The sequence below is a fragment of the Toxoplasma gondii genome, chromosome XII (assembly GCF_000006565.2).
Source record: "Toxoplasma gondii ME49 chromosome XII, whole genome shotgun sequence".
Classification (NCBI taxonomy): Eukaryota; Apicomplexa; class Conoidasida; order Eucoccidiorida; family Sarcocystidae; genus Toxoplasma; species Toxoplasma gondii.
This window is the reverse complement of record NC_031480.1, coordinates 5,610,811-5,634,678: the sequence shown is the minus strand read 5'-3', so window position 1 is coordinate 5,634,678 and position 23,868 is coordinate 5,610,811. Positions and strand designations below refer to the sequence as shown.

The 23,868-nt window shown below is 49.5% G+C and overlaps 4 protein-coding genes across 4 annotated transcripts; 1 reads left to right on the top strand and 3 right to left on the bottom strand.

Annotated features, from left to right (window-relative positions):
• Positions 1-63: 63 nt before the first annotated feature.
• TGME49_251860 (hypothetical protein) lies at positions 64-537 on the top strand (the record flags this gene model as incomplete). Its single annotated transcript, XM_002367384.1, has 1 exon — positions 64-537. The coding sequence occupies one exon, from the start codon at positions 64-66 to the stop codon at positions 535-537; it is 474 nt and encodes a 157-aa protein (XP_002367425.1).
• Positions 538-1,382: 845 nt separating this feature from the next.
• TGME49_251857 (hypothetical protein) lies at positions 1,383-4,659 on the bottom strand (the record flags this gene model as incomplete). The annotated part of the gene is made up of 6 exons (XM_018780962.1): positions 1,383-1,604; positions 2,152-2,220; positions 2,864-2,908; positions 3,431-3,496; positions 3,993-4,087; positions 4,548-4,659. 6 exons carry the CDS (start codon positions 4,657-4,659, stop codon positions 1,458-1,460), a joined length of 534 nt encoding a protein of 177 aa, XP_018635098.1. The 3' UTR covers positions 1,383-1,457.
• Positions 4,660-4,865: 206 nt separating this feature from the next.
• Positions 4,866-7,015, bottom strand: TGME49_251855 (hypothetical protein; the record flags this gene model as incomplete). The annotated part of the gene is made up of 3 exons (XM_018780961.1): positions 6,259-7,015; positions 5,797-5,864; positions 4,866-4,881 (listed from the first exon to the last, which is right to left on the bottom strand). Exons 1-3 carry the CDS (start codon positions 6,394-6,396, stop codon positions 4,866-4,868), a joined length of 222 nt encoding a protein of 73 aa, XP_018635097.1. The 5' UTR covers positions 6,397-7,015.
• A 1,386-nt stretch (positions 7,016-8,401) lies between these two features.
• Positions 8,402-23,650, bottom strand: TGME49_251850 (serine/threonine protein phosphatase). The gene is made up of 17 exons (XM_018780960.1): positions 22,230-23,650; positions 21,353-21,491; positions 20,347-20,521; positions 19,876-20,019; positions 19,295-19,417; positions 18,512-18,591; positions 17,343-17,853; positions 16,578-16,682; positions 15,943-16,241; positions 14,910-15,087; positions 14,437-14,560; positions 13,748-13,886; positions 13,242-13,450; positions 12,415-12,512; positions 11,820-11,927; positions 10,983-11,134; positions 8,402-10,140 (listed from the first exon to the last, which is right to left on the bottom strand). The coding sequence occupies exons 1-17, from the start codon at positions 22,471-22,473 to the stop codon at positions 9,864-9,866; spliced, it is 3,105 nt and encodes a 1,034-aa protein (XP_018635096.1). The 5' UTR covers positions 22,474-23,650; the 3' UTR covers positions 8,402-9,863.
• Positions 23,651-23,868: the final 218 nt, after the last annotated feature.

Here is a 23,868-nt window from a genome sequence, read left to right as displayed (position 1 = left end):
TGACCACCCCCGCACGCGACCATCACCCACTCTTTCGTCCCGGCACCAGGTGCACAAACGGCGATGTTGCACATCGGCGTGTCAACGGATTCAACACGAAATGTTTCCCAAGTAGGTCAGCAAGCCTCTAAAAGGTGGCTAGCTCCTCCCAGTACGCTGTCCCACCCTTGTGGGTGCAATTTTGCACTTGAGAAACCACGTAAAAACATCAAAACTGTATCTTTCCAAAAATTCCTCCCGGGACAGTCGATTCCTCCAGACGAAATGCGAAATTTCAACATGGCATGGGACACTGAGATACACACAGAAGAACGGTCGAAACTCGCAGAACCAATGTACACAAAAGCGACGATCGGAAAACGCAGCGCGCCTTTCTTTTTGCAGACTCCGTTTCTCCGTTCCGTGTGCCTGCAGCTGTGTTCTTTCTCTGTCCGTAAGTGGTACAAAAGAGGATCGGACATGTTTATTATGTCCAGGCAAGCGAAGCCAATAGAGCAGGGTGGTACTGTCTCAGTCGGTTGTTCAGACAACGCATGAGACAACGCATGCGATGCCCCCCAGGTGCACACGCATCCACGTTCAGACACAAACTGCGCCACACCAGTACAAGTGTGAAGAATGAACCCGCAGTCCAGGGTGTTTTGTTGTTGGATCGTGAATGTTTCCCCGATAAACAGTTGGTACGTATCGACTGTCTTTCCATCCGGCAGCAGTGTATGGTTCTTGCAGTTTCCCTAACCGAGTGTGTATTTGAATCCTAGCCAGAGGAAGGGGAGCATGTGCTCGGTACCACCAATCTACAGGCGCCGCCCGTCTGTATTGTCATTGAGTGACAAGAGCGTTGGTCAGTGGTCTCCATTGTTTTTTGAGTATGTGTGGGAAGGGAGGGCAGGCATTACGAAGCGGTTTATGTAGTTGCAACTGAGACTGATCAGCACACTTCTTCTGGCAGTGGGAAACAGCCCCGAAGGAGAGGCCATTGAAGGGAAAGAGTACAGAACACACGGAAAGTTCCTGCAATCTTCCCCAGCACTTTTGGGAAGTCGTAGGTAAAAACTGCGTAGACAGGACAGCGGATTCGTGGTTAACCCTGTAGTACGGCAATCGTTAGCGGATTAGCGTGTCGGTCCGAAGCTTCCCTTACTAAATCTTTGGTCAACCGCGTCGGGTTTTTCCGTTCACACCAGAGGCTCAGAATGAAGTCGGATGTCGAATTTGCCACGGAAGAAATTCTGGAATTCTGGAGAGACATGGTCATCCAGCACATCAACATGTCCGGGGTTATTCCGATCAAAATCCGGCAATCTCCACACAGCGACCTATATGGGAAACCGTCAGAAGTTTCAGGGGATGCCAAACGTATCAAATGAAGGGGTGACCACCGTTGTCACAAAAAACCTGGGCTAAAGAACAATTGACCCCCTGAACTGAATGTTTTAGGAACATCGTACTGCCTTTCACCACGCCTGCGTTCTTAGTGCGTTACCTGACTCTGTCCACGTGAGACCCTCTGCAACAGACGAAGTGTCGAGAAGATACAAAGAATCGATAGAAGGCAGTAGCTGTCGGTTTTCATCCGACTGCAGATATGCGTCTGCACCCTCCTGTACAGAAAGGCACGTCACAATAAACAAGTCACTGCCGTTACAGGAACTGGAGAAACACAGTGTCACCCTCTTGCGCTAAGACCTCCAATACTAGCAAGGTGGTTTTTCAGCGAGACGTCACCAAATTTCTCTGATGGTGACGTAAAACACTTCAGCGTACATACAGAAAGTTAGGGAATTCAGTGTTTACGTGTAAATCTAATAGGACCATCGCTAGTCCTCCCGTTAAGGTAGATAAAGTAGATACTAACATAGGAACTAGTTGATACTCGGTTAAATAAAAGTGAACAGCCCTTTTCTTTGAAACCAAATCAAAAAGAGTTGGTTTTTTACCGCCTGCACAACATCCTAAAAAGACGCATGCACCAAGAAAGTTAATATAACTGTCTTCTTCCCAATTTACCACCCCCTGCCACACAATTACGGCACAAACACGGGCTTGACAGAAGCTGTACTCTTGCCTGTCTCCCGTGGGGCAGTTTGATCTACTTGGTTACTGAAGTCCTAAAACCTGTGCTGTCGCGACCGCATTGATTTTACTCACGGGCATCCTGAAGTTGTCAGTGGCCAGACGATGAGAGACGAGAGTCAGACCTTGGTAGATTTTGAACACCTGCAATAGAGACATAGCACCTCAGCAAAGTGGGTAATTAATGGGGTTCTCGTGAAGAGACGTCATTCGTTGACAACCAACAAAGTCTGCATTTCTTCTCACATGTTCCAGGATTAGCTCTTCAGTGATCTCGGTCTCGTTCTCTGAATCCGTATCTGCCTTGGCAGCAGGTATGCCTGGAATCTGCGCGGTGATCAAGTATGGCAACAACCTGTAACCATGCTGCAGGCATTTTTTGGTTACAGAAGGCAGTCGAGTTTATTCGACATGAACCAGCCATATTTTCCACGAATGCGGAAGAAGCTCTGATGTCACGAAGAGAAGAAAAGAGTTTCGTTACCTATGAAGTCTACCGGGTAGAAAAATGAGAAGATGTCCAAGTTATTTGCCACACTGGTGTTGTCCGTGCTGCATGAGTGTAAGACAACTTTCTCGTGGACGCCCAACGAGCTATCCGAACCAGGTTCACTAGGAAACAACCTGTTCAGTGCAAAGGAATGATTCCTGTGGGAACTGAATATTGTCCTGCCTATCAGCGACTTGCGGAAATATCGCTGTAGCTCATTGAAGATGCACTGCCGTGGTCATGAGGAAAAACCTGTCTACCGGAACTTCTGCTTTCGTATGGAACTACGAAACTCACCAGTTCAGTGAAGTAAAGAATACGAATCCGAGGTCGGGCCTGTTTCTTTGCAAGGATGAGACATGGCACATGGCAAGAAACAGCAGCTACCACGTTTCAGTGTCATAGACAGGCGATACATTCTCGTGTCTACAGGGCGGCAAAAACATTTCACATGGACCCTCATAACTGAAGGGGAAATGTGCGCGGAGTCGACGGGAATTGAGGCTAGTCTTCCGCAGAAAGTCAGCTCTCAAGGCCCGACGACAGAAAAGCACACATTTACTGGCAAACACCCTCAGTAGCAAAGGACTAACAGCAAAGAGGAAGGCAAACGAGAGGCACACAAAATATTCGACCCTTCATTGCTAGATTACCGGATACAGCATTTTTTACCAGTAATCAGGGAACAAAATGGGAGGGCGACACATTATCTGCAAAGACGTAGAACAACCTCCATTCAACAACCTATCTCGTGTAACATGGTATCCATCGACCTTAGTTCGCGAAATGGTGATGAGGAGGGTGGTGTCGTGGTAGCTGCAGTCCTCATGTGCTTTGTGCGGCACCGTAGCTTGAAGAGCTAACCTGCAAATCTGATCCACGGAGAAGGGCAAGTCGCTCTATGGCTTCAAATAGGGAACTCGTTGCGCCCTTAAAACAACATGAGAACACAAAGGAACCGACCGGGAGACGGAAATTCTACCTATTTTCTGCTAGCACGTTGGCAAACAGGCAACCTCCGCTCAGAGGATGCGAACCGCACGATTTATTGGCGCGCATCTGTCGGCCTGTCCTGTAAAAGTACATAATCGGCGCTCTCAAAAGCGTAAGAATTTTCTCACACAGAACATGTTCGAGGTGAAGATACACGAACACAGATACATACATGAAAGTACGCAGTTCAACACCTTTGCGTGCGCCCGAATACATTACCGAGTACGAGATACAAACCTATATATCTGGAGACCTGATCGTGAGATCTGCACTGTTACTTCTGTGTAGGAGACACAGGATGTTAAACGTCTCCGTGTTCTGCAATCGACCGCGCGACAGAAAATGAAACCACTTCTAAACCTTCCTCATGTGGCCCAAGAGTTCCTAGGCGGCTGCACGTTAGCGATATAAATCGATACATGTTCGGACGTGCCTCAAAAAGCAGAATTGCAAAGTCTTCAATGAAAATGGTGTATCCGGTCAGATGCTCGTCTTCATCCACACTCATTTGCCAAGGGTGAAGGACGCCTGCGAATAACTGAACACGTCGAAAGCCACCTAGTCTTACAACTTTCCCAGAAGACCGGAATAAATACCCAGTCGTGATCCATAAGGTCGAATTCCAGAGGGAGATGTGGAGACGCTGCCTAGAGCAGAGGGATGGAAAACCATCATGCTTTAAGCGATTTTCATGTTCCATCCTCTGAACAACCCGGCTTTGCGTTCCACTACCTAAAGATATGACCCTCGAAATAAACTACGTGCAGTTCTTATCTTGTGTCTGAGAAGAACGTTCTTGTGCAGCATTGCTATTTTAGTAGTACAGACACAGGGAAGGGGAAATATGAGGTAAGGTTCAGCTGCGAAACAATTTCCTAGGCAGTATGTCATGCTCAACACGCTGCAACTCGAGTTGTTGTGCTGTCCATTAATCAGGGAAGCAGTCAGCTTGACACATCTTCTCCTTTCTTTCCACTAGGTAGCTCACTTTCGACGTCTTGACGGCTAAACTCTCCCTTTGGGAGAGTGAGGAGTAGGAGAAGGCGCGAGAAAAATGACTGATGCGGCCGTTCACATACAGACACCACAGCAGACACCATTTTTTGCAGCGTAGATGGCTTGAGTTCTCCGGTTAATCTCGCTATCGGGCATAAAGTCAGATTTTGGAAGACGTTGCAGGCACGGCAAAACAATCCATAACTACGTCCATCCGTAAGTGGATGTGGTCGAGTTCTCTTCCGAAGAACGGAGTCAAAACAACAAACGCCACTCTCCGGGGAGGAAATACGTCCTTTGCCTCTCGCATCTATCCTTTTTTCGCCCTGAAAAACGGACAGATGGAAGGCGATTCAGTGTCAAGGAGGAAACGTATGTGCCGTAAAGTTGAAAACTCACTGCCCCTCTTAACGAATTCTGCAGAACATCGAGGAGTGAGCGACGTCGCTCTTCGACCTCATTATCCATGACCGAAACCTCTTCGAACTCGAGTCTCCTTGCCATGGCTCCTCCACGTCGATCTTTCAGAACGAATGCGAGCTTCTCTCCCGTAAAAATCAGTGGAATTCAGACATAAGGATCAGTTCTCTGACAGACGGAAGTAAGAAGGTACATCCGCTGACACACTGGAAGGTTACCTGCGATCTGGATCAATCAAGAAAACCAGATCGCCAGCTAATGTCGAAGACCAAACGTGGGTTTTCCCCAGAAGAAGACTGGGAGAGACACCTATGATCCACATTCAAAATGCTTCGTGGTAGTTATGTGCATTCACAAAGACACCTGGTTACCAAAGGGATACTAGACTACCTATATTTCTGTTTAATCCCGATTAAAAAAAACAAAGCTCATGTCGAATTTGGTGTTTGAATGAAACGCGTCTCAGAAAAACTAGATTTTTTGACAATCATTATTTTTTGATGCTTGCGGATCACCTACAACGATAAACCGACCACCAGTTAGTGTGTCCTTACGGTTTACGGGGTCATTCGACGCTGAACGCTCTACTCGACTTTCCGTAGATCAGTGTTCAGAAACTATTCAGATATATCTATAAGAGAGTGCCTTTTCTTGTGGAACTGCAACCATATGCATCCGTGGACCCATAGGACTCGAGTAGACTACGAACTGTGGGCCGAGACGGCGCACATGCAGAAGCAGCCGCAATTCTGTTTAGAAGAACAGAAAAGAAAACACCGTATTTCTCTCGACAATGAGCTAAAGTACTCAGCTAATGTTACCGCTCCGCGTCGGCCGTGTCAACAGTCGCTGACGTTCGGCCAAGGTATTCCCTTAGCACTTGTGTTTCCTACGAAGAAACAGACAGAAGTTAAAACTGGGCTGTGTCAAAGCAAACGGCCTAACAAAACACATTAAGCATTCGCTCATGCTGAACGTTGAAGAACTGCCGTTAGCTGGCACCGGTCGTTCAGCAAAGCGGCTAAGGAAAACAGTCGTTGAAACCCGATACACTTCTGTATAGCCTTGGAACAAACCGATTCGAGAAGCCGGTCCTTGGCCAGTTCCTCTGCACGCCTTGTTTGTTTGAAGCTCTTCGAGAAAGCGAAGACTCAGGGGAACGTCTTGCTTTGGTTTCTTTGGAGCTTCTCATTTAGTCAGTCTGTTCCCGTTGGCGAACTCTCTCCCGTTTCGCCCAGCTGCCTGGTGGCAAAATGTCTTCCCCGCATTCGGATATCGGCTACCACCCAGATGACGGGAGACCTAAAAATGGAAAAAAAACTGATGAACACAGAAACTATGAAGAAATACAAGGCGTCCGACATACTGGTGTTGAAGTCGCCGACAAAGCGCAGCGTCAATCCATAGAGCGCGCACATCATCTCGAGCCCGCGTATGGAGGTAAAAAACGTCTCAGTTGCCTAGTTTGTTGCATGCCTTTTCTTCATCGGAAACAACCACAGCGAGCGGGGTCGGCTGATCCTCCAGAGACCCTGCACGTTTGCGTACAGCCATCGAAAACCCCCGACAAACCTGCAGAAGCAGGGGACGCAAAACGTTCTAACAGGAAAACATCCGAAGAAAAGACCGAACCTGCATCGGAATCAAACCGTGGGTTTGGTGACCCGTCCACCGGGGAGGGAGACGAGTGTTTTACCGACGTGGCAAAACAATCTTCACAGGATGTAGAGAATGGAACTCCAGGAAAAGGAACGAGACAGGAAAACTCTGATTACCCTCCGCAGTCAGAGGAGTCAAGTTGCGAAAAAGACACGCTTCAAAACCATCAAGAAATGCCCTCGAGTAAGGCCGAAGAAAACTCGTCTACGGAAGCAGTGGATCTACTGACTGTAGTAGCTAAAAGCTTCGTAGAAGAACTCTTCCAAAAGGCCAGTTTTGGCACTCGCGAAACAGAAAAGGACCTTGTTTCCGAGGAGCCACAGGGAACTCCCATTACACAAGACGTCTCTGGCACAAAAACGTTGTCAGAAATTCCTATCCTGCCGCTTAACAAAAACCTAGAAGACGACATTAACGCTTCATTTCTAAAACCTTTCGGGGTAAGCAACTCGGAGCGAGTCAGGAAATGCGTTGGCTGAACATGAAACTAATTCGACGAGTCCAGAAACTTTGCGGTTTCTCCACTCTCCGCTTTATACCAAGGCTATTGACTGTCTTACAAAAGGCAATCACAAGCTGAGTAAAAGAACTTCTAACAGTATATCAACGAGTTCTTTGCAGTAATTTTCATTTGGTGCTATATATCGGGAATCGAAAGGCAGGTGTCCAAGCAAGTACTGTTCGTCTGAAGGGAACGAGATGTGGTTGCCCACGTAGTCATGCCTCCATTGACTTAAGCGATATTTCTTGAAATGAGAAAAGAGAACCGCTCTGACCTCCCTACCGCGGTAATCGGAAGGGCGAAATATATACGTGGGGGCTTCCTCCGCAATGAAACGCGTGTAGATCATGCAATGCACTCAAGGCAGACACGCCTCTCATCGACCAAAGAGCAGAAGATAATGTCAGACCCGCTCATACCTTCCTGCCTGTCCCGTCAGAAAAGTGGAAAAAAGAAGGAGAAAAAGGGAGCGAAATCGGTGTTTTGTCTGAAACTCAATATGTAGGTCCATCCACTCGACGAAGATATGAAAGCTGATATCTCGTCTGGTCTCAGCACTCAGAGGCCGGCCGACGACGGAGACGTTTTCTCTGAAGAACTTCTCGCCTGACGCACGATCAATCTTCGGGTGGTGATGTAATAATAGGGGGCGTGAAAAACCGGATTTTCACTTTTAGATGGCTTCTTTACTGTTACACAATCTTCATGAACGTCCCTTTTCCCTGTCGTGTGGCAATGACACAATATAATGCATCTTTGCAATTGCCATTCTTTTTTTTCTGCCGCTCTGCGAAGTATATTTCCCCCTACAGTGCACGTAGACGTGTGTGCAGCCTTTTGTTTTCCTGTATATCCGACATTAGAACAGCATTCGCACCCAAAAGCAAGCATCTTTTTTTGGTGAATCGTTTCTTGACAAACGACACACCGACAGCATTTGCAAGTATCGTGAAGTTTCATCTTCCTACACTCTGCCCCTCTGTTTCATCTGTTGGCGCTGCGCTGGGATTCTTCAGTCAGGTCAGTTTGGGGTCTCGGATCATTTGTGCAAAGACACGACCTATCTACGTATAATGTGGTGACATGAAGATCATAGCTAAACCATGTGGTCGCATCGCTCTAAGAATACTTCCATGGTCTCATCGGCAAAACCGGTCGGTTGAGCGTGTGTCGTTCGACAGCGTTCTTCCCCCCGAAAGCGCAGCGAGTTCTGTAAGCTTGGCAATCCCGTTGCAGGTGAACGCGAGCCTTTTGCTGCTCTGATTCTCCCGTAACTTTCCGGTGCCGGTCTCGCCAGGCGTGGATCGGGGCATTGATTAAAAAGGAGAAAGACATCGCAGACAGGCTGCAGCAGACACCACCTTGAGGACCAACGGGCTTTGACGGAAACGACACGATAAAGTGCTCTTGCTTGAGAAAAAGTGTTTGCACGCAGAAACGCCATGCGGTACACGTTGTGACACACTGTGTACAACGAGAAACAGTGGACAATAAGGAAACACTGAGTCCTGCGGTCTTTTGCCTTTGCTCTCGCTCTCCAGTGCCGACATGACCAGAGACCAGTGACGCACACAACCTGAAGATTTTTTCGGAAACGTCTGTCAGACACTTGGTAAACGGCAAGAGTGTTTGGAGAGTATGCTGCCGTGAAAAAGTGGATGGGGGAGGCAGCGTTCCACGCTCATGTTCCTCACCCCTCCCCCTCCAGAACGCAACAACATACAAAATCGTGCGTGTACACAACACGGTTTTGCCCCCTGTTTTCTTCTCCGGGCTTGGTCCTCCACGCTTCGTCCATAGCAGCCAAGAAACAATGAATTCGAAGCAGAAATGCGGGCAAAAAACTGCCTCCGCCTTCTCAGATCCACTTCTGAGACAGCTTCCAGAGTCCGGTCACATTCTTCGACACCCTTCAGTGCTGACAGTCCTGTGTTCCCGACACTTTTCAAAGCCACACATGTTCACTCGGTTCCCTTCAACGGAGCGAATGAAAGGGCCGTTGGTCCTGAGCATTAGCTCATCCTTCCACTTCATTTCCCCACCGTCTGCACCTCATAACTGGAGTCATATCCAGTATCCTGGAAGTTCACCTGCACTCGCGCTGTTCGGTACCATAAGTGCTCAATCTTTGTGTTTGGATTCCCCATTTCTAGTCCACTGTCTGCCGTTGCATGCCATCGCGTTTCATGTGCCGACTTTCTTCTCAATTTCCACACCTCACTCCTTTTGTCTCTTCCTTTGTTTCCTCTCTTGTTTTTTCGGGCTTAACGCTTCCAGTTCGGCCCTTCCCTCGTCTGCAACGACATTTTCTTTCCCCGAGGGGAAACCCCCACTGCATATGCCCGCTTCCAAAGCAAGGGGGATTCTGTGGTCTCCGCAGCGCCCCCTTTCTCCGTTTGTCTCTGTCGATGTCTTTCTCCTCAGATTGGGATGTACGGAACTCGATTCTCTGTACTCTAGAGAAAGTGTCCGACATCAACTCCTCTTCCACCATTCGACCTGCTACTAACACGCTATCCCACTTCTTGAATTTCCATTTTTCAAAAGTTCTAGCGTGCATATAGTCTGCATTTGTCTCCACCAGTGAGGACTCGCGAGGCGGCGCTCTGAGCCGCCTTCCCCGACTTCTTCGCTCCTCTCGCGTAGCCGTTTCCTCTCTATATCCACATCGCTTTCGCCGTTTTGGGAAGTTCAGCAGGATGGCTTATATCACACTTTTTCAGCGTTTTACGCTGATTGCGACAAGGTGCTCGACAGGGTGAATCGCCTCGAGTTCGACGCGACTTCGTTGTCTGTCGGACTCGCGTCTGTTTCCTCCAGGGTCTCTTTCCCGTTCTGAGGACCATTCGAAGTCTTGCTAGGCTCGTCTTCGCCTCCAGGCTGCAAAAAGAAAGTATCCACTGGAGAAAAGGAATCCAGAAATTCCTCGTACTCCACCATGCCCTCGTTGTTTAAATCCATCGTGTTCACAAGTTGGTCAATCTGTTCCTCCGTCAGAGGCGCCCTGAAAGACAAAAGATGCACAAAAATCACTGCAGCCACACTTAAATAGAAATGCACTCATATTCGACCAATAGACTCTATTCGAGGAGTATGAATATACGTAGTACACATGCAGTCACATACACATTTGCATATATATATATATATATATATGTGAATAGCCCTGGTATATATATATGGATAACAACATAACAACCGGAGCTCGCCTCTGTTACACATTAAATGGCCTCCGTTTGCAGAAAATGTCTTGTTCTATGCAGCTTCTATCCATTTCATGTATGTCTACGTGGGATAAAAGGATACATTCTGTGAAGACATTGCAGGCAGCACTGGGATGCCGAGGTTCCCGCTGCGTTGTCGAGACAGCTCGCTAGTGCGACTGACAGTGCGCACCACGACAGCCGGACTGCCAAGATTCACCGAGTACGTCAGATAGCGAGAATGCAATTTCAGTGAAAAACAGTTTCCTCTCTGGGTTTACATAGGCAACGCAGACAGAGGAAACAAAAAGCCTCGAATTCACAGCACAAGGATCTGCATGCAGGAAAAAGTTCTCCTCGCTTTTGGATCACTGAAGACAAGGTAACAACCGCGGCCTCTTGGAAGAAGTACGCAACTGCTCAAGTGTGACAATCTTCATCACGAGGAAGACTGTGAATTCGGAAGAACATGTGGTGGAAGCCACAGACAAAAAAAGCGCCCACTGAGGTATCGACAGCGACAGCCCCGAGAGGCGTTTACAGCACATCTTTTTTGGGACATAATGGATTCTTTGCGTGTTCCTTCGATTCGTTTTCTCCCGTCTTTCCGTCTGAAATACCCAAGGGGCTTCTGGAAACTCACTCTGTTCGCGACAGCACTGTGTTGACAGTCACGAGAGCCGAGCGGAAGTCCTCGGAGTCCACTTTTCCAGTCATGTCCGGATCGAACTGGTGAAGCGCGCGACGAATGCTGCTCTTATGCTGGAAGATCGCCGTGCAGATCTGCCCCCACAACTGCAAAGAAGGCACAAGCAACTACCACAGAGATGTTCGCAAGCGACGCTCTTCTCATGTTCTGTTCGCTCGCAGTCTCGCGCTGAGAGAGCGAAGCACCAACCACAACAACGCCTCCAGTGGCGGAGGGACGGCGACTTCCACGCGTTCGTCGGGAGCCCTGACCCCAGCAGTCACGGAAAAGAAGCTTGGGAAGTTCGAATACGCAAGAACGCGCGAGAGAAGAGGACCGGCTCGGGGCGTCGTTGCGACTTTCAGGGAAGAAACACATTCCTTCGGAACTCAGCTCGAGGTCCTTTCCGAGAAAGCATACACGAATCCGTATACACGAATCCGTATACGACTGACTTCCGCGATCGCGTCAGAAGCCACAAAGAGAAAGAGAGCGAAACACAGAAAGAGACACAGAGAGACAGAAACAGGAGAGATGAAGAGCGAGCGAGAGGAAAGAAGAGAAGGGAGTCCAAGGGAGGGACGCGGAGAGAGACAGAGAGAGCCACAGAGTGAGAGAGAGAAAGAGAGGCACCGAGAGAAACAGAGACAGAGACAGAGAGGAACAGACCGAAATACCTGCCAGTGGAGTCACAGATATTTTCGGGTGTCGCAAAGGAACCCAACAGACAGAGGAAGGACCGAGAAGAGAAACCGAAGGAAAAAGTACGAGAGAGAACGGTGGAATTCTCACCTCTTCTGCAGCACTGTTGTTGGAATTGCTGTCCACGACATGGAAGGCCTGAAGAAACTCCAAGTAATTGATGCGCTTCGACCCCGTCGTATCAACTGCCTCTGCGACCTGCGAACCAGACAGAGTACACAGAGTGTCTAGACGTTCCGAGAAAAAAGATCTTAACAGTCTGCGACTTTCAGTGACAGGCTGACGCGCATTTGTGAGAAAGCAAAGCGACACAACTAAAGGAAGCTCTTGAACCCACATTCTCAACCCTCCACTCGTAGTCTACTCTCCACAAACACACACTATCGCGCATGCAAACAAAGACATCCTCCTACACAGACACACACATATACATGTACGTCACAAGATTGTTACCCTCTGAACTGGAGGCAAACACACATCTTGCTGACATTTAGCAAGGAGAACAAGACATTTTGTTGTGGAGGGCACCCTCCTTTATACCTGCACTCACATATACCTGCCCACGATATACGCGTGCAGAGGAACAGCTGCGAAAGAACACACTGAGTTGGACGAGACAGAAACGCGTTCGGGATGCATGCGTTCGGGATGCATGCGTTCGAGGGTCTGAATGATGTCCGCCTACCTTGTAGAGGTGCTCGTCTGTGAGAGCAAAACCTAACTCTTCTTCATCGATTGTCAGACGCTTGATTCCCGTCACAAAGTCCGCGTACGACAAGTAACCTGCGCGCATGCAAACGCAGCTCTCAGTCGCGGAAAGTGGAGAAGGACAGACAGAAACGAGAGGGAAGCTGCTCTGCTGAAAACGCACTCCAGCTGCGTTTCTGTCTGAATTTCACGAAGACCCTTTTCGGGGAAAGAGTGGAAAAAGTCAGCAAGAACTCAATCTGAACAGCTTCCATGAGTCGACGGAGGAACGCCTGTTTTTTATCTAGTCATTTGTTCGCATGAGGAGCGGACGGAGAGAAACGCAAACACTTTCCTCTCGCCCAGCAGCTCCACATGCTTTGGAGAGAAGCCACATCCATATGAGATGCTCTTGAAAACGGTGCTTTGCTCATTAAGCTCTTCTTGTCCCCCACACATTTTCTGTCACAATTGCCAAGCACCCATCTGTCTAACCTTGCGCTCCAACTCGCGGATGTCCAAACAGGCAGATACGGAGACATACAAATAGACACATTCAGTCACAAATACATATACATATACACATGCATATATATATATATATATATATATATGCATGTGTATGCATGAGTATATAGATATATACACACACCGACGTAAGAAATGAATGAATGCTTAAGGTCCACGAGAGAGCTGCGACATGACTGAACTGGACAAGTTACAGAGCGACTGAACTGTTGAGGAGGTGAGTCGGTGTATCTGGAATCGTTGTGTGTAGGAAGAAGTAGGCGAATGCCCTTTTCTTTGACACCGACAACTTCGTACCGTCGCCTCCCTCGTTGTAATCTTTGAATTTCTGAAAGAGAGCAACCGCGCGAACTGCGGAGGAGCGTCTGCGAGTGTTCAAATCCGGTCCCAGGTTTCCATCTTGTCTCTGCTGCTCGTAGTGCCGATTCGCCGCCTCTGCCTTGTCCGCCAAGATCGCCTTGCCAATGCAGTGCAGCGCCCGCTGCAGCCACGGCACACTTCTCTTGCTGCAGAGGAAACGACAACTCTCGACCTGCAATGAACTGCATGCGCAGAACGGCGGACGCTGACCCAGAAGACGACCTGAAAACGTCGATCCGACAGAAACACAAAAGAGAGGAGAAGGCAACAAGGAGACACAGAGCGAAGAGAAAGAGACACGGGGAGACGGAAGCGAAGGGGAGGTGCTGAGAGAAGAAGGGAGACGACACGGAAGACAGAAGGGAGGAGAATGGAGGAGAGATGCACAGAGAGGGCCTCTATTTGACGGGAGAATGCGTGGATATCAACAGAAACTCTCTCACTCGTCGTTGATAACGTGAGAATAGACAACTCGGAAGCGGCCGAGGAATTCTGCGACGTCAATGCTGCCAGCTGCTGCATTGAAGGCCGGACTCGCCGTGATCAGTCGCATGAGAATTCGAACTTGAGGCTCACTGAGACCTGAAAAAAACATGAAAAACGACACAAACCAACACGCATGGCGACTCAAACTCGCGCCGTGCATGCAGAATAAAACATCGTGAGCTTCATTTTACATGCACCGAACACGACTGAACTCGTTGGGGATGTGGAGCACTTGACCGACGAGCGTCGCGTTTTCAGGAAAGGTAAACTCAGAAGGCGCCCCCAGCTAGCAGGAAACGAGGGAGAGAAAGATCACATGAATCTCACGTTCAAAAGGACTCACGAAGAGTCGTTCGAGAGTGAGAAAGCAGGCGAAAAAAGGAAAACTGTTCTTTTCAGACTGAGGCGACCTGAACTAAAGTGCACACATTGAAGAATTGAGAGAGCGGATGTGGAGCCGCACAGCACTCCGGAAGTCGAGAAAGCAGACGCCTTCGCAGAAAGGCCTCCAGCAAAGAAGACAGAGAAGAGAGAACCGAGAGGAAAGGAAACGTGACATCATCATGCGTGGAAGAGACATGAAAGCAGAACCGGGAGAGAGGGAAGGAGGAAATGCGACGTATTTCTTGAACAGCAAGGCACATACCAACATCAAGTTCTGTGATGAGTTCGTTGAATTCCCTGAACGAAACAGTCCCGTCGCAGTTGCGGTCGAAGAGCATCAGCGTTTCCTTCAGACTCAAATCTGCGCTCATGATTGACTCGAAAACCTGCAAAGAAAACCAGTTTCATCTCCGAAGGAAGTTGAAACAGCCCTCCATGTCCACGGTGGAGGCGCGTGAGACAGACGTTGACCCACATGCATGTGCATAGCGCAGTTGACGTCCTAAAAAGCGGCGTTGGTCGCTTTGCCCATCACAAACGCGGAGCACCCGTACGAGAAACACAGCGAAACCGAGACAAACAAGCAAAGCCAAGTCAAGCGAGAGAACGGAGAAACGCGTTCAGATCCCTGTGTCCCCCCCCCCCCCCCACCCACCGACCTAGCTCGGAACCGGGGCGCGACATAAGCTGAGCAGCCTCTCGCACTCTTCGCCCTGCCCGCGTGTTCCAGCCTACTCGCGCTATGCACTCGCGCCGCCAGTTCAGATGTTTGCACTTGGGAGGTCGGAACTCGACTCGGTACCGATTGAGAAACTCGTTGTAGTAGACGTAGCCGTCTTCCTCGACTACGTGCAGTCGCTTCATGAGGTACACCCACGGGAAGTTGCGTCCGAGGACATTCGCGCAAGCCTCTCTGTGCAGAGACACCGCAGACCCGATGCAAACGACCGATTTCGTTGGCTCGAAGAGACTCTTTAGAGGGTCGTTCAACGCGTGACGAAGGGACCCGTTTGCAATGCAGAAAAATGCGACGTTGCGGAGCACGGAAACTGGCACAAGCATCAGTCGAGTGCAAGACAGTCGAAAAGAAGAACGCACCCCAGGGAGAAACACATTACAGCGACAAGAATTGTGGGAGTTGCAGCGGTGGTTAGAAACGAGACTGCTGAGACGAGACAGGAGGCACCAGTTCTACCGAGAGAAAGGTCTCCTGCGAAGTGCTTGTCGAACTTGGAGCTCGTTCTCTCTGAAATGTACTGAGGCGCAGCTAGGTCGATTCTACGATTTCGTGGGATGGAAAACCGGAAGACAGACTCGTTTCTGAGCGTCTGCCGACATTCAATCAACGAGTACAGACATCGTAGCTCTGTTGTTTTTTTTGTCGATTTACGCATTTTAGCTGTCTCCTGATGTGTTTACCCGAGCCCGCGTATCCCCCCTGAGGGCACCTTGTCGTTTTTTCGATCTGAAACGAGTCTGGGGCGAACCGCCCCCCGGATGCTCTGGTCGCTGAGCTGTCAAGTGACTTTTCTTTGAGTGAACTGAATTAAATTAAGAAGGAAGCTTCAAAAGAACCTGCCGCGTTGCTGGAGTTCGGCACAACCGCAGTACCATCAAGCTTCTGCTTCTTCCAAGTGGACTCTCGAAAAATGTAGAATGCGCATGGCCGCTTGATATGTAGCTGCCAAGTGCAAACGCCCGAGATGTAAGGGTCTCTCTCTCGAGTCCAACTGTTCTCTTTGTTCGATGAAAAATGGTATTTCCTCACCTCCACTGCGCAGGAGTCACACGCCCGCTTTCGGCGCCCATGTTGAAAAAACACCACCAGAGGTCCGTTTTTTTCTCGCAAATCATTTTGCAGATTTTTTCAATGATCTGCTCGTTCATGCGCGCCGCAGCTGTTCGCCGGTGCTGCCGTTTCGCCTGCATTTCCAGATATTTAATTCTTGTCTGGAGAAACACCTTCTGCGTCGCCGCGCAGGTCTCGCTGTGCAGCATTTGGATTTCTTCCAGAGACGGCGCCATGTACTCCTGGATTTCAAATGAAAGGTTCGCCTCGAAAATAATCTGAACAGGAAATTCAGTTTTTACAAGCGAAAACGCGAGGGCATTCGGCAGGTCTTACCCACGACGAAAGACAGCAACAATACTCTACGGTCAGGCGCAAGTTCCGCATCTACGGTAAAACAGCGATTACGATGTCTAAATACCAGTCTTCGACTTTCTATATACTTCAGGAAAAAAGTGCACGAGAAGTAGACGAAAATTCATTGCACAGAAAACTCGACAGAGATGCGCAGACATCACGCATCTTGGAAGCAGGCGCAAACTCGCACTCGAATAGACATAAAAAGATGCGTTTCGAGAAAGAAATGACTTCGTCTCAAGCGCATGCAGACTTACAACGCCACCGAAATTGCCTGTGGTGCCACAGTAGTTAGAAGCGGAAAAGAGAGTGACGCAGCGGCCATCGTGGACGGGCTCGAACCCGCGCAGGTTTGTCGGAACCTGCAGAAAAAGAGTTCAGCATTGCAACTTTCCCCCTGAATCTTCGAAAGAAAGTCGTCACAAGTTCTCTCTACAAAAACCACACATTCACGCAACTTTACATCTTCTTCGCACCCTGTCTACCTACCTCATGTTTGAATGTAGATATATATATATATATATATATATATATATATATGTACATGTATATATATATATATGTATGTATAAGGAGGCACACAAACGTAGAAATGTATGGAAAAACACGCACATGAATAAGCATGCATATTGAAACAGATAGACACATAAGTGTGTTACACTGGTTAAGACTGAGGCTTGAGAGGGAGCACCACATCGGCACCAAATCTGCCCGAAAATGCTTTCTGTCCGCTATTCGTTTGTACCCCTGTTCCCTCATCCGAGTCCTCGAACGGCCCTAAACATGCACGTACAGTGGGAGGCTCTCCTTTTCGACAAATTCAGATAGACAGATATACACGCCGATACAGATACATCAATAGACGGAGATCAATGAAGAGATATCCAGCCACCAATATCGATATACATACAACTATCGATATAGCAGCGAATATCGATATCGACGCATGCACCTCTCGTCTCTCTCTGTATATATATATATATATGGACGTTCGCGTATCGTGGCGGTTGCTTGGCAGTTACCTGGTGAGATCGAATGCAGACTTCCAAGTTGTTCTTGGTCAGGAAAGCGTCGGTGATGTCGGGTCCGAAGGCAATGCAGTCCGCGCCGCGCGTGCTCCAGCCTCTGCCACTCTCGTGTTGTGGATCCGACCAGAGAAGATCAAACATCAGAGTGTCTTCGAACGAGTGGGGACATGCGGGGCACGGGCGCTGTCGGTTGAGTCGGTCGATATGCTGCAGAGTGACGTTGTCTTTTCTGCAGAGACCGCCGTGGACGACGAAGACGCGCTTCTCCATTACCACGCAGAGCGGGAGAAGGTGGAAGACCTCTTGAAACTTCTGATACATGAAGCCGCCGTACTTTTGCCGGACTTCCTGGGCGAAGCCGTACACCTCGTTCATGTCGGCGCTCTCGTGGTTCCCGCGATTTATCACCACACTCGACGGACACTGGAGTTTGAATGCAAACAACATCATGAAAATCTCCACGGCGTAACGCCCGCGATCTGCAATGTCTCCGTTGAACAGGTACCTGCGCGAAACCGCAGCGAACACGAAGAATGGCCTTTTCATTGACAGCTTCAGTCCCTCCAGGAATTTGATGTCTCGAATCCAGTCAGAGAAAGGATGGAAAAACTGCGTCTCCCTCTAGCTGAAAGGGGCCAAAAAAACGTCTTCTCTCCTGAGACAGAAAGATCGAACGCTCCAAATGAAGGTCCGGAGACACCTGCTGAGGAGAGAGAGAGCTGCTTACCACACAGGCAAGCCTTCTGGAAGAAACGTCGGGAGCTCCCTTCTCTTCAGAAGACACAGACAGAGAGACGCGGGCTACTCAGGGGCCGTCCACAGCATGCAGGTGAAACACACAAGTTCAAAGTCTGCCCGGAAAAAAAGCAGCTCGGGACTGCGATGAAACGCAGAGAGGCTGTTTCCAAGAGACTTTTGGGGACGCTAGAAGCCATGTACGACGGAACGCGAAACGAATTCGTCGACGCACGAACCACAGAGGTCCCTCAAGACGCCAGGAACTTTCCTGCCTCTTCTTTTTTTCGCCTTTGACGGCCGACTGTGTGACTGCAGCAGACTCCTCTCGATGGACACAACGAATGTCGTAGGAAGCGTGAAAGCCTCCTTTTAAAGCAGTGTTCACCCACCGAAAAGAGGCGACTGAATTCGACGCAAACACTTACACGTTCGTTGCCGACGGAGGCCCGAACTTGTAGAAGATCCAGAGGACGTCGTTGAGTTGGCCGTGCGTGTCTCCGACAAGCTGCAGAGAAAAGTGAAGAACCACGAACGCATGCATGGAAGAAAATAAAAGTTAGACGGAGAAAAGCCGACGCAGTCTGAATCAGAGACCGCCCCTGCAAAGAACCAGGGAAAAAACCGGAAGGGCGAGAAAGGCACGCGCCACCCGAGCTGGCACGAGGAGGGGAAGTTGAATGTTTGAGCAAGCCAGAGAACTCGGTGCATGCAGGAAGCACGAGAGGTTTTCTCCACTTTGTTGCTTCTGAAATTCTTCTGTCTAAGCGACCAGAGTCGAGACACACACACGCCGACCTCCTTGTCGACTGTGGAGACAGTCTTGAGGTCTCAAGAAAGCACCGTTCATTTGGATTCCTCTTCCTTGAAAGAACTAACCGAGGGAACAGTGCTACCAGGTCTCCTTCTTTCACAGACACTTCCTTAGTAATCTTTGTCACGAACGGTGTGTTTGCCTTCTCATTGCTTTATTCTCCATCTCGCGTTTCTCTTTGCCTCCTCCTTTCCACCATCGAGCATTACACCAGAAGTCACCAGGCACGCTTTAACTCAATCATACAGCATGCGAAGCGAGATTTCCTGTCCTTATTACACATTGTGAAACGAGGTTTCTAGGCTTATAGGAAAACGGCCTTGTCCTCGGCTCGACGCATGCTCCTTCGAGGTTGTCACTTCCAATTTCTCTTGGCTAAACGCAAGCAGAAACTCACCACAAGTCGCGATCCACCTTTCTTGGGGATTTCCACCTCGACAACTGCTCCCTTCATCGTTTCCCGGTAGTGGTCTGTGATGGCCATGATTAACTCCAACGCATACTTTCGTGGGAGGGGAACCTGGGAGAGAAAAAAAAAGAAAAAGGTGCACGAGTTTCTGTCCGCAGTAGTTTCCATTCAAAACACCGACAACTGCACACTCAAACAACAACCGATACCCCAGGACCAAAGTTGAGAAGAGACCAGAGTCTGAAATTCGCGCGTTAGATTGCGAGTTCGCCATGCATATATACAATCATCCAAGACTTATTTTTCGAAATGCACCCGCTGTGCACGATGGCTTTAACTTTTCACTGTCCCGCAACTCCTCTCTCGCCCGCCAGCCAGATTCTTCATTTCAGCAAGCAAGAAGAAAACATAATACACGTGAATACCGCGAGAGAAGGAGGCAGAGATGCAGAAAGAGTGAGACACACCGCGTTTTGGACAGTGAAGAGAGAAGACGGAGAGGCAAGAAAACCGTTCGAGCCCCCTTAAAAGCCTCTGTGTCTCTGCTCTCGGAACTGGGATCCACTCACATCTGGATTGTCTCTGTAGTGGTCAACGAGGTCGAGACAGAACTCGCGAGTGATAGGCCACTTGACTCGCGGGCCTGCGTAATCATCGGGGATGTTTTCTGCTGAAATCGAAGAAGCGTCGACACTGCTCCGCCCGAAGCTTCGCTGAAGACATAAACGCGGAAAAGGGAAACTTCCGAAAAGTCAACGTGAGAGCCTTCATGTCAACTCACTACTCCTCCGTCTTTGAACAAGAGTCACTAAAAGAAGTGAAAAAACGGCAAAGACCCCTTGTGAAAATCCTGATTCCGGCGAAACCATACGCAAAAAACGCTTTTTTGAGAAAAGTCCTTCTGCTGAATAGATCCAAGAAACTCGACACCCGTTTCCTAATTTACACAAGCAAGAAGAGATCATGTGGTCTTGTCGAACAGAATCTGTATTTCTAGGATTTTTCAGATTTCTTTACCACCAAGAGAAGCGCAATCTCACCCGAGTTGAAGAGCGCCGCCGGCTGCGAGGAGGCGCGGAACCTCTGTTGGCGTCCGTGCCGGGAACTGCAAGATAAGAAGCTTGATCTCGTTCGTTTGTTTCCTCGAGTGTGTCGACCATGCTCTGTTCGTGAATTTGCTTTTTGATCGTGTTCAGAGTCGGGGTTCCGACATCTCTGCAAATAACGTGAAGCCGTGCAGGGATCGAAAGAAATAAAAACAGCCATTTGTGCGATACACAAACGTCCACGTTCCAGCACCCGTAGCCGCTTCACTTGGATGCAGGCCCGACAGACATCCAGGATAAACAGGTGGGCGAAAGGACGCGTTTTTCTTCCGAAACCTTTTCTCGGAAGCCTCGTTTGTGCTTCGATCCCCCAAAAGCCAGTCTTTCGAAACTCAATCGTATGCATGCTTCCTCCCCTTCTACAACGGGGAAAGGTCGACAAACAAATCAATTCTGCTCCAATTCTGTGTCGCGAGGCCACCTCGGCGACGGGGGAATCTCGAATTTGCATGTGCCCAGTAGGCCGTTCCAGTGCAGATTTCTTTGAAAAACAGCTTCAGTGCGTGGAAAAAAACTGTGTCTGGATGTTCTAAACCCAACTGAAGTGCAAAAGAGCTGAATCCTGTTCAACGACAGGGAAGCAATACATCGTAGGGCTTTTACATATATGTACACACGGCTCGAACTGGGAGATTGGGAGCAAACTGTCTCCCGCCTTCACACCCCGTTTGTCGGAAGTTGCAGTCGAACTCGAGAGGACCTCAGTTCATTGCTGCAGCTTGACTCTATACGGCCCTGAAACGACGCGAAACTCGTCCTGTCACGTTCCTCTCAGCCGTGTGGCGCGGTACTGCACAGCACTCATAATAAAGAACTCGCTTGCCTGTCTCTCCTAACTGGAGTCCGAGTGAGTATCCTAAGTCGTCCAGTGTCTGCTATTTGACCACAGTCCGCGGAAACTACAGGAGTGCCGGCGAGGAACGCATAAAGGGCAACGAACCTGTTTTTTACGAGGGCATCCTTCTCTTCAAACGCGTCCAGCTCGTTCCAGAAGTTGAATGCCGCTGCATCCTGAAAAGCCTGACGAGCTCGGTAGCTCCGCCATGCCGCCTGGAGTTGCGTGGCTGAGCAGTCCTTTTCTGAAAAAAGGATATGCGCGACACCACGACTCGGTCGACGGCGTAACAAGTGAACTACTACCACGCACATCAACGGCGAGAGACAGCTGCTACTCAGACGCGGAGACAGACGCCTAAGCAAAACACACTATACACATTGTCGACGAATTAAGTAGGATGGAAAAAGTCAACTCTAGACAGCGAACAAAGATGCGCACGATGTAAACGAGTGCGGGAGGCAGCGGTCGACACACCGGTGAAGCCCTTTTCAATGAGCAGAAGCGGACTAGGAGGTGAGACACCGTTTTCGCCGTGTGCTCTGGGTGAAAACTGGGTCCAGAAGGCAAAAAATCTTCAAGAACGAAAGCCTTCTTCCGCAGTCCGTTTCAACTGTAAGAATCTGCATCAAGCAGCTTCATTTTTTGTGCATTGAGTCAAGGAAATTCCCCCGTTACTGAGTTTTCATTGACGTGCCGATGAAAGGAATTCTCACACACGGCTCATGTTGGCTAGTCTTTTTCGCTGTCTCCTGAAAGCTGAAAAGGATGTGGTTCAGTAGAATGTATCCAGACGAGTTTTGAAGGAAAGACGATGAAGGCAGCTGCTGTACTACGGACGTCACAGAAAGCTGGAGTGCAGTGAAGTCAAAGTGGAACCCTTCTGCCTTTCATAGAGCACTACTCAGAAGCTAGTAGGGAACGCTTTGGAGAAGAATGAAAAAGGCGGCAGTGGAGAGGAAGTGGAGTTTTCGCAGCTTACCATCGTATGGGCGGGCTCGGTTCTCTGTGACGAACAAACCCATGCCGAGTTTGCATTTGAAGTATTGCTTGCCATCCACAGAGCCGTCGTTATCGCCGAGTTTCCGATCCGAGAACTCCACACCGAAACCTGTTTGACTGACCTTCTGCTTCTTGCCGAAGGGATTCGGTGGCAGAGGGCCGACATAGCGAATATGGGCTTTGTGACCGTAGACGGCCACAACATCTCCAATTGAGAACCCCATCACGCTGGCAACGAGAATCAGTCGCGAATCTAGACGGCGAGGTGTGGAAAAGGAAGAAGACTTAGAAAGCCGAGGAGGGAAAAGACTCTCTCTTTCAGAGTTTTACATGAGAAAAACGCGGCGGCGTGGCATGCGCCGGAGCCCAGCCGGTGTCGATCTGACAAGGCGGAAAATGTCAAGTTTGCCACGAATGTCAACGAAACTAGGTCTTCAGAGGCATGACAGGGAAAAAAGATTTAATGTGGGCTCAAAGCAACGCAAAGGCACCCGCCCTGGGAGCCCTTTTTTTGTCGCAGAAAACATGCGATGTCATGGTGAACGCGGATTGACTGAGCCCGCATACCTCAATTGCCGGAAATCCGAGGCAAAATGCGGCACGCAGGAACTCATTCCACATCGAACCTCACTCTTGAACCCCGCGTTGGTCCACACCACTCGAACTTTGAAACGAAAAGGAAATGAAAAGTCTCCATGCAGCGTGTGAGAGGCCATCTGCGAAACAGCTTCCACTCGCAATCAGGCTAGCTGCCCTGTGTTGTTACAGCGCGTATATCCCGTCCAATAATCCACATACACTAAGCAGCTGCCTCTCAGATTTGACAGAACGGATGCTCCCGAGGGTTAGCGCATGTGGAGGAAAAGGCAAAAAAGCCACTTACGAATGACACTTCCTTGTGTTCTCAACCATCGACCCCAGCTTCCGACCTGAAAGGGGGGCTCGTACACCTCCATCGCGCGCCCCTGCGCGGCCGCCTCAGGCTTCTCCGCAAAGCCTCGCGACCCCATGCACACTCCACGATGGCCTCGACTCTTTCCCAGATCCGTTACCACTTTGAGCTGGTAGGAATTTTGAGATTCCCTGCGAGTCCCATGGCAACAAACGATTCTGAACACCCGCAATCGTGAGACGTGCTATAGCACCGCTCTAGTACTCGGCGCACATTCACCGTGCCACTCGGGCTGCAACGAAACAGCAGCCTTCTGCGCCCCTACAGAAGACAGAGCTGAAGTCTCCGTTTGAACTGGTTCAGGCGCGTACCACTTTGCCTGTGCACAGATGGTCCGCGTGAGGCAATCCTTCTGGACCGCGTGCGGAGTTTACAACAGACAAAACACTAACCTGCGCATACTCATATGCCGACTGTGATCACGTGACACATACCCGCCTATTTCTGTCCGCTCATGTACACACACGTCGGCGGCGATTTGAGAGGGGTGGGGGGGCGGGCTAGGCAGCAGTGCTCCTATTTTTCCGTGGGAATACGTGGCATGTCACTCTCAGCTGCCAAATGTGAACCGCCTATTTGCTTCGTCCCTCAACCTTTTGGAGATAGGACAGGCTGTACACGAAAATTTATCTCGCTGACCCTGCGAAGTTTTAGAGGGCAGCGCGAT

What these genes read in the sequence shown, in the direction of transcription:
- TGME49_251850 (XM_018780960.1), bottom strand. Translation starts at nt 22,473, where the DNA reads ATGGGGTTCTCAATTGGAGATGTTGTGGCCGTCTACGGTCACAAAGCC. An exon ending in ACTACAGAGACAATCCAGAT is followed by an intron (nt 19,418 to 19,875) that starts GTGAGTGGATCC and finishes TTTCTCTCCCAG; the next exon opens with GTTCCCCTCCCACGAAAGTA. An exon ending in CCTCCGTCGGCAACGAACGT is followed by an intron (nt 17,854 to 18,511) that starts GTAAGTGTTTGC and finishes GGTTTCGCGCAG; the next exon opens with GTACCTGTTCAACGGAGACA.